Genomic DNA, 9,992 nt, shown 5'->3' on the forward strand with positions numbered 1-9,992 from the left:
GGATTAACCACTTATTACATGTACAACCGGATATTGTTGAGAAATTTAAATAATTAGGCTATTCAAAAATAAAAGCAACAATTAGTAGTAGTAACTCGTATACAGGTAACCAGACAGCGCACCGCTGGCAGTGAAACACAGTGTAACACAGAACGTATACTGGCAAGCGTGAACGAGGTTCAGCAGTCTGCATATGACGAGTATAAAAGGCATACTGATAACGATGTCAGATACATCGCATATCGGCTATTATTCGCTCTATTATGGTTCCATAGAAAGTTGTGCACCTTAACTCTACACAACTCGTATATAGCTTCACGAAGACCTAGTGCTAATCATCAAGATCATTAAGCAATAAACATCGCCGTCAAAATTGGGGTCATGACTCGTATATCAATGGAGCTCCTACTAATAAAAATATCGTTTTTTCTCGGTAATTTCTTTTACATATGTTTAAGCCCAGAGAGTGAAGTCAAAGACAATTCAATTTAAATTTGGACTGTAGTTTTAATTATCTTATCAGTCGTTACCAAACAAATCTACAAGTCCAGCAATCCAGTTCATAAAGACAACACTAATTACTTACGATCAAGGATGCAATACGTGGTCGTCGTTTATTTGTTGGTGTGGACGGTAAGCGAAGTGCGCAGTGAGACCTCGATGATCCTGCAGCGTTTTTCAGCCGTCAACAGACACGGGAAATTAGCTGACGCGACTCCCATTTCTTCACAAGTCGTGTTCCTGCTCAGCAATTTTGAAACATGAACAACACAACCAGAATTAAAATATACTGAAAGTTAATCCAATAATCCATGCTACCGACCAAGCGTTCCTGTGCTATTAATTTCCCTCAGTTACCCTCGAGGAGGTGCGAGCTGCTCAACAGGAGCCTATGCGACGGAGGCGCTGACGGCGGGTCTCTCCTGCACGACTCCCAGTGGCGCTACTACGACCTCAACGACACCAAAGCCGCGGTCAGGGGCACTTCTTGGGGAAATTTCGCTATTTCTTGATTGTTTCACTCACTGTTATTCATAATAACGATCAAAAAATTAGTATACGCTTCGAAAATGCACAAAAAGCAACGAAAAAACCCAATGTCATTTATATTGATCAACAATATATACGTGTGGTTAGAAGTTTAGAAATTCTACATTAAGGCTGATGAACAGTATTTCAGAAAATTCATTTGTCAACGTAAACTGAATGGTGCGTTTTTCAACTGCAGGCAAGCGGTGACATTTTCATCAACGAAACCCAGTGCGTGACTGAGGGGAAGTGTTCAGCGCAGTGTGGTAAGGCAAATTCTTATCTAAGTCTTTTAAAAATATTTATTATAACGTTAATTGCTCCTTGAGTCACAAGTTGGGAAACTCTATTTGTTATTTAAATTTGATGTGTTTCGTCATTTTATTGTGTTTTGTAGCCTGCCAGAATTGGATTAAACGATCGAGTTCATCTGTATACGTTCTCACCAATAGTGTGCCAGTATTTTTTTCCAGATTTTCAATACATGTTACAACTAATCCTCAGAATGCAATCCTCATGCGCCTTTCAAACTTTTTATACGTGCATCTTACATTGTTGAAGAAATTTTACTTAAATTTTCACATTTATCAAACATTTTCAAAATTTGTAGAAATTCTGCATACTTTTGTATTTTCCTAATTCTTATGGTTTTGCTAACAGTCTCAATTATATTTCTACTCGTTGAATGAGAGTTTAATTAAATTTAATTGAGTCATAATATTCATCATCATATACATTGAATTAGTAGATGAGCACTGAAATTGTACAGTGATGATCAGAGTTAATAATATTGATCAAACTTTTCGTTTTGGGATGTCACCAATGTAATCGGGATATCAAAGTGATACAATATCCCAAATGTAAGATTTCGGATTAAATGACTACGTTTGATTTAGCTGGGAGTCCAAATGAATATTCAAAATTCGTTCACAGGCGTGCATTGTAGCATTTAATCTTATTTGGGATACTGTACCCAAGTAACAATGAATTACCCTGCTAGTTTATTTGATGTCATAGACTAGGTATTTGCTTGTGAGTTCGTTGATAATTTTGAAGCTGGTAAATCAATTATTCACAACGCAATCGTGTTGTCACATTAAGTGATTTTTTTCTAATGAAATCATGAAACAGTGTGTGAGTTGGATTAAAAAATTAAAATGTGATTGAATTTCACAGGGACTTTAAAATTAAATTAGGTACTAAATAACGACACTTACCTCATTCATAACAATTAGCGATTCCTTCAAAATGTCAAAATAGTAGTTGAACGGGCGTTATTTTGGAAGCGATGGTTTGAACTACTACTCATGTTATTATTGAGACAAAAATATACAAATTATAATGATATCATGCAAATTTCAATGATAATGCCATTAAATTTCAATTACATTTTAATGGTAGCAAGCATATTTGAATGGTTTCATACAAATTATGATGATAATCTTCAAATTAACATTATGATGATAACATGCAGATTTTATTGATCTAAGAGAAATATTATTGAATATGAGTATATTTTAATGACAAAAGATAAATTCTAGTAGTAGCATAGCAATTATAATGATATCATTAAAATTATAAGGAATGCAAGCTAAGTTCATTGAGAAAATGAAATTTGCGATTATTGCAAGCAAATTAAAATATTATTAAAATATAACTCAGTACACACTGCAGTGAGTGACAGAAAGCGCATTTTCTCGTCATCAAAAATGTGAAGTCACGGACGGAAAGACAGACAGACGGACGGACAGACGGACATGGCGAGCACAATAGTGCATTTTTTCCATGAGAAAATGCGCTAAAAATGCAATTGTTAATGGTAGCATACAAATTACAATGCTAGCAGGCAAATTGCGCTGCTGGCATGCAGTTGTTAGTGATCGTATCCATAATAAATTATTTATGGCTGATGAACATCAAGTAGTGCATGAAGGGTTGAAAGTATCACCAATTTTCAGTGATTATGTAGTGTGAACTATACAATGTTAACCTGTTAACATAATGTGCGAACAATACAAGGTTAACCTGTTAACATAATGTGTGAACAATACAATGTTAACCTGTTNGTCCCGTAGGGCAGAAGATCAGACAGATCAGTAGGTCCCGTAGGGCAGAAGATCAGACAGAAGATCAGTAGACGGAATCAGCGTTACCGGCGCGGCTGGTGCAGGCTGCTTTAGGTCTCCATTGCTTCTTCAAACTCAAGATATTGCAACCAATACTATTCCAGTAGCGTTTGTGAAGAAATCTAGTTAAAACAAAGTTCAGATCAAACTGTAATTCTGGGGCATCCGCATCATCTTTTCAATCCAGTTTAAAAAATCTGTCGTTTGATGCCGTCTAGGTTTTGCCTTCACTTCCGCAATGGGTGCCTCCCTAACTTCGGAAATTTATTAGACGTTCAGGGAGGAGAGCATAAACATTACAACTCAAGAATGTGGTAATCAATCAAATGGATAATTACATTTTTTGAGCCGATCTGCATTGGTAATTTTAATATATTTTATTGACAGGTATTAGTATAATTATGCCTCTAATTGTGACCCTTCATATATGAAAATGTTTGACAAAGTCTGACGATACGTCAAACAAATTAACCGATAGCAGACAAGATGTGTTGTATCAGAGTACAGCGTCTGCGAGTAAATCCTTTTAATACTCGCGAGAAATTGCTTTAAATGTAATTTACGTGCCCAATCCTGCAGCACGTGGAGCGGGAGAGTCGTGCTCCAATGACGTGCAGTGCAAGGCGCTGTCGGAAGACCTGCACTGCAACACTGCGCTGTCTGCACCGCAGTGCAGCTGCAGGCCCGGCATGTGGGCTTACAACGCCACTCACTGCGTACCCCAGCGAGGTCTGGCTCAGCCTTTTATTATATAGAATTCATTAAAAAATTTATAAGCTAAGCAAAATTTACCATGCACTGATAATACTAATTAATGAACTGATTAATAGTACTGTAATCGATTCAATCGACCAACTTGTGTTGATCGATTTCTCACCATTCTCTGCTGTACGGGAATAGTGAAGAATTTTACTCAATAACCTTTCCGGTTCTACTGTATATAAGAGTGTTTCAATTTTTAAGTGTCCAAACACCAAATAATTTGAACTCGAGATTTTTTCCCCGTGTATTTGTAACTTGTTAATCGCTTCAGTGTGGCGCATGGGTCATCAACTGTGGCTGGGCAAGAGACTTGTAGGCGGCGTCTGCCAAGTGTCCATAACAGTCCGGAGGACGGCGCAATTACGAGTTCTCTTGGCCAACAACGAAGACTTTTACGGCAGTAACTTGCGACAAATTCAAATTGGTGAATATTACAGTCACGTATTCGATGACAATTGAAAATTTGATCGATTCGACATGAATGTTATTGTTACGTAAATTCGCTTCAGAAGAGTTTGAAAACACGATTTTTGGTCGATTTTTTTTATTAATATCGGTTTCTTTAAAAACAAACAATATAGGTATAACAAACATGGTAATATAAAATAAGTATTGCACTAAAGTTAAGATTAACAAGTAAAATGATTTATTTAGAACTTATGTCTAGACATTAAAACAGTTTTTTCATGTTCAAATGAACCCTCGGAGTTAAAACACACATATACCAAATATTTCCTTCTTCCTACTAGAGAAGCAGCACCAAACTAAAACTCCGGATGCTAGCTTAATCGACTAAGGGTGCATTGTGCAGTACACGCATGCCCCAGGCGAACACAACACATTAAAAGTATATTCGGGATGAAATAAAGAATTCAACAGTTATCTTCTGTGATGATGCTCTCCTGCTCTCCGAGTGATATATAAATTTAATATGTGACATGTTTCTACAGGAAAGTTATCAATATGCAAAGGGAATAAATCTCAATTTTAAGTCGGCAAAACAAATTAATTTATACAAATTAAAATTCGATCTACGTACATTCATTTTTTGCTGAACTTCTAAGAGGACATCATGAAAAAAGGAAAAAAATAAATGCACCTTATTTAAAACAATGTTCTAGAATTTATTTCACAATACCGCTCCCTGAATTTATTTCAATTACTCTTCAAATGAACGAAATTTATATTACTTGAATTTAATGCAGTCGATGGATTAGTTTAGAACGAAAAGCAAGAGGAAAGATCGCCATCTAAATTGGATGTAAACCAAATTCAAATAAGCCATATTTTATATTCTGCTCTGAATCAGCAAGTCTAAAATGTAGGCCCGGTCTATGTTGCTCATCAGGTGTACTTAAAAGTATTTTTATTGCTGCGCTATATGCTTTGCCTTTAGCATTGTGAAGACAGGAGTAATGGAACTCATCTGCAATTTCATTAACTATGTGTTGTTAACATTCCCATATTGCTATGTACACATATTCTGCTTTTACATTTCTTCAGCGTTTGGGATGGACGGTATCACCCAAACTGCGATCTATAACTACTCATATTGGATTCGGCCGTTCCACAGCAGCCTACTGCCCATCTTCAACGGCATCTTCCAGCAGTTCAACCTGTCGTTCTGTGATGGAGCCATCAGGTATTCATTGGTCATTAACTCGGGGCATCGAGCGGTGCTGTAAGAAATCAATCCCAATTACCATGAACAATCACTTAGACCTAATACCTTTTGGCATTTCAGTATCTATATTTCGTCAATGAACAATTTTGCCACATTGTATTCAGTCAATTTTGAAAGTTGTATAAATTTCACTTCAAAGGAGGTTCTTGCAATGATCTAAATTTCTTTTGTTGCCTTTAGAAGCAGTTCAACTTCACTAGTAGAGTAGATAGCAACCTTACTGAAATAGCTGACTAATACATACAGTAATGTTTTCAAAACCAGTGGGCAGCCTTGTGAAAAAATATACGTATTAACACCAGGTCGCTGACGCGTCTCGTTATCTGCGAGCATCTCAAAATATTGCACGAGACTGGGAGAATACAAGTGTATTTACTTCCGTTTAAATGTCTCTTCTTTATTTCTAATATAATTTGGAAACATAATAGAAGGATTTTAAAGCCGCTGGAACAAGTAGCTTAAGTTGCTTATTATCAACACAATTATTTATATCTAATATGGAAGTTTTTCCGAATAATTAAATAATTTCCCAAGGTTCGGCTACGTGGGTGAAGCGCCATTCATTACGTTCAATGATCCATACAAATACGTCTTCAAATACATGGCCTTCTGGGCACCCATTCAACAAGTTGATTTTGACGACTTCTTGTACGTGCCAAACGGACTGGTTGACTCGTACTACCCGCTTACCGTAGAAACAAACAGTGAGTTCAACTATCATCGCATCGCGTGAAAATATATCGATGGAAAATGACCAAAATAAAGATTGGATCTAGTGTTTTGTGGAAATTTTACAATAGCATGATGTAGCATTTCGAAAACTGGCTATCTTTATTTTCAAGTAAGTAAAATTACTTTTGCCCTGTAAGTAATTTTACTGCCTGAAAAAGATAAAGAATCTTCAGGATTCTGCAATAAATGGCAGGCTTTTGATCGAGGGTTGTGACATATCCAATTACACTCTCATACTTAATAGCATAGAAGTTTAAAAACTAGAATACAACATGCATCTCACAAGAAAGATAATTATTATAATAGAACTGTGCCTTTTTAGCTATTAATCAAATAAAATCCTGACTAACATGCCTGACTTAATTTATGACAAAATTATTCCTCATTCGTAAAATCTGTCAGCTCTGCGCACGAACGCGGACTTTTGGCAAGTGTACGACCTCTCGCCCAACGGCAGCCGTCTGCACGACTTCAGCATCCGCTTCACGTACAAGGGCGGGGCTGACGCCAGGATCGGTCTCTGCCGGAGTCGTGACTATTCATACCAATATCAACTACGTGAGTGAATTGAATTACTGATATATTCACAGACTATTTTGCAGGTTACAGAGAGTACGGGTTGTAGTTATATTCAATTGAAATTATTCATGGACCCATTTCTTCATTAAATAATTTACATGTATTTATATTTAATATTCTTGAATCCGCTGGATTATACTGCGGCTGAATTCGAATTTTAAAGGAAAATTAAATGCTACGGCAAATTCATCAAATCCAATTTAGATATAATTTTTCATTTTTATCGTTAACTAGATAAAGTATTCTTGCAACGGACCAAATTCGAACTTCGCGTTCGCTGGCGTACGAAGAAACGGCATCATGGAAGTAACCGATAACTCTTCATTAGGAAGAAGGTTGCTAAGGTATAGACTATAGAAGATTTAAATATAATCATTCAGCTATGTGTTTAATATCAGGCCTGTTACTCGACCAAGCAATCTTGTACCGGACCGGCCTCGATTGGTTCTCCAGCGTCTCAGTTCCTGGCCTGATATCGAACTCAGAATTTCGTTCTTTCTACATCACTATGAAGTTCGGCACTTTCAGGTATGAGTGCAGCGATTGTAAAATAGCCGTTTGACCAAAAAATTATATTTTGCCCAACAAGCAGCGCAGATAATAAGGCCTCAAACTTCTGAAAGTGAGCACAGTTTTGATATCATTTCAGCTTTGGTCGACAAGGATCGCCGACTCCTCTGATGTTCTATCAACATCCTGGCAACTACACTGCAGGATTTGTCACTCTCATCATCTCCTCGTACCAGGGGATATATGGCCTCTGGCAGTTCGCGGACTTGCCTCACTTGGCCAACAACGGGGATGGTGCCGCCACAGTGTCGGGAGGCTGAGAAGCTCCCGTACATCTCAGACCTTCACGGGATGGCTCATAGACAACCATATGTCACGACGGCATTAAATATGTCCGCTAACGCAAGCATGTCTCATTGTTCTTCACAGCCTTCTTACACAAAGAAGATTCTTTGCGCACAGTAATAATTTTCATCACGAATGCCGTAATTTTATCTCATTTATTCAAATGTAAGCATATATATATATATATATATATATATATTAGTATAAGATAGCAGAATAAGCTTGTTTAAACACGAGTGGTTAATGACCAGAGAAATCATCGATTTAAATTTTCAGGATCGAACAATATTCTTCAGCTGACGTTGGTTGATAAAAATTCAGGTTCAAGGAAGTAAATTAATTTATTAACGACGTTTCGAATGTAACAACATTCATTTTCAAGTTACAGGAAGCATTGAATACAGAAATTTTTGATGGAAATAAGTACATGATACAAGTAAATAGGATACAAAATGTATCCTATTTACTTGTATCCTATTTACTTGTATCATGTACTTATTTCCATCAAAAATTTCTGTATTCAATGCTTCCTGTAACTTGAAAATGAATGTTGTTACATTCGAAACGTCGTTAATAAATTAATTTACTTCCTTGAACCTGAATTTTTATCAACCAACGTCAGCTGAAGAATATTGTTCGATCCTGAAAATTTAAATCGATGATTTCTCTGGTCATTAACCACTCGTGTTTAAATATATATATATATATATATATATATGTGTTTTGGTATTTGCTAAGTGTGTGATTAGAATAAATTAAATAGTTTATAAAGTCATATAAAATAATATGGACGACCATAATGCAATAGGATAGGAATATTCGTCAACACTTAAGATCGATCTATTACGGATTCCATAATCATTCATCGGCTTACTTTGCAACCTTCACAGATTAGTTTCAACTCCGTTTAGATCGATTCAGATGATATAACCCATGATTGTTCACCTTAACTTATACAGGAAACCAAGCAATTCGTAATTTTGATAGAAAATTGAACGTGAAGGCAGTTGATATCGGATGAGTGACGACAATGTTGCCTACTTAGAAATAGAAGCAGAAGTTTGTCTCTATATGACTTTTTAGTTAATTACATCTCAGTCGAAATGAAAGAAAAGATTTATTCATAAACTTACGATAAGTTCTGTTAAATTTATTTTCTTTCAAGCATTTGTGCATAGTTTAACCATAAGGCGTTTTCTAACGGTCGATTCACTCAAATTAAGAGGAAAAATAAATCATCAAACGTTACTATTTGTGCACTCATTTTCTGTTATTTGTTATTGGGATTTTATAACTAGGGAAATAAGGTTAAGCACTGCCAGAAAAGATAGTCAGTTTTAATCATTTAACTACTTCTGTATTGATGAGCTGTAAATTAAATAACAATTTGCACTGAAATATTGCAGCTCGAAATAAATTGTACATGAGTGAGCTTAGTATAATTTTCATGGAACAAATATAGCTGTTAAGAGAGTTGTCTTAGATTCTCTTTGCTTGAGTTTTCTGGGCCTGCAGCTTGTAAAGACAGTGTGGTTGATTTGCCACTTGCTTGGTAGCCAGCATGCTAATAATATAGCAATATACAAATTTAAAAATTACCGTCAACGTCCGCAGTGATTGGAGCCGTCGATGCCGGAATAACGCCGTTCACTGCCGTCATCGTGCTTCACGCACCTATATAATATATGGGTGCTGAGGTGCCGACAAGCGGCCGTCTGCCGCCATACGGAGCCAAGCAACCAACATATATCACTGACCAACTGCAGGCACCTTCGAGCATGGCGGCAAACGGCACAAGCAAGCGCTTTTAGATTGCAGGGCCGTGACATGCTTTTGTTTACAGTGAGACAGCCTTCTACCACTTACCGCCCATATCTTACCTGGGTGACGGTTAATATTATGAACCATGTCGTGTCCCAGCAACGACGGTTCTAATAACGTCAAGAGGTGTTCAGATGAAATCGAACTGTTCTTATGGAAATTCCAAAAGTAAGATCTACTGTAGAATGTACGTCACAATGAATATTCCAATGAAAACTAATTGAGAAAGTAGTGTTTTGAAACTCAAACGAGACTTTAATAGGTCTCTCACCCACACTCTACACTGAACTGCGAAGTTTTTCACCTTCTCTACAAGAGTGGCAACCATTCCACCAACTGCTTCATCAAATGCCTCCTCAAACTAGTCATTACCTCTACGTTCCATTTTCCACCACGCACAAACC

The 9,992-nt window shown here is 36.8% G+C and overlaps 1 protein-coding gene and 1 long non-coding RNA gene across 2 annotated transcripts; both read left to right on the plus strand.

Annotated features, from left to right (window-relative positions):
• The first annotated feature begins 3,791 nt into the window (after positions 1 to 3,791).
• LOC125178758 lies at positions 3,792 to 5,480 on the plus strand. The gene is made up of 3 exons (XR_007157008.1): positions 3,792 to 3,884; positions 4,189 to 4,341; positions 5,421 to 5,480. It is a non-coding gene; the product is annotated as an uncharacterized LOC125178758 (long non-coding RNA).
• Positions 5,481 to 5,511: 31 nt separating this feature from the next.
• LOC108676128 lies at positions 5,512 to 7,762 on the plus strand. Its single transcript, XM_018164168.2, has 5 exons — positions 5,512 to 5,559; positions 6,136 to 6,305; positions 6,736 to 6,891; positions 7,311 to 7,440; positions 7,562 to 7,762. Exons 2-5 carry the CDS (start codon positions 6,203 to 6,205, stop codon positions 7,740 to 7,742), a joined length of 570 nt encoding a protein of 189 aa, XP_018019657.2. The 5' UTR covers positions 5,512 to 5,559; positions 6,136 to 6,202; the 3' UTR covers positions 7,743 to 7,762.
• The last annotated feature ends 2,230 nt before the right edge of the window (positions 7,763 to 9,992 follow it).

The sequence above is a fragment of the Hyalella azteca genome, unplaced genomic scaffold, assembly GCF_000764305.2.
Source record: "Hyalella azteca isolate HAZT.00-mixed unplaced genomic scaffold, Hazt_2.0.2 contig12444, whole genome shotgun sequence".
Classification (NCBI taxonomy): Eukaryota; Metazoa; Arthropoda; class Malacostraca; order Amphipoda; family Hyalellidae; genus Hyalella; species Hyalella azteca.

Excerpts from the sequence above, each read along its gene's own strand:
- LOC108676128 (XM_018164168.2), top strand. The coding sequence starts at position 6,203 with ATGGCCTTCTGGGCACCCATTCAACAAGTTGATTTTGACGACTTCTTG. Across the intron at positions 6,306-6,735 it reads GCTTACCGTAGAAACAAACA|CTCTGCGCACGAACGCGGAC; the intron begins GTGAGTTCAACT and ends AAAATCTGTCAG. Across the intron at positions 7,441-7,561 it reads ATGAAGTTCGGCACTTTCAG|CTTTGGTCGACAAGGATCGC; the intron begins GTATGAGTGCAG and ends ATATCATTTCAG.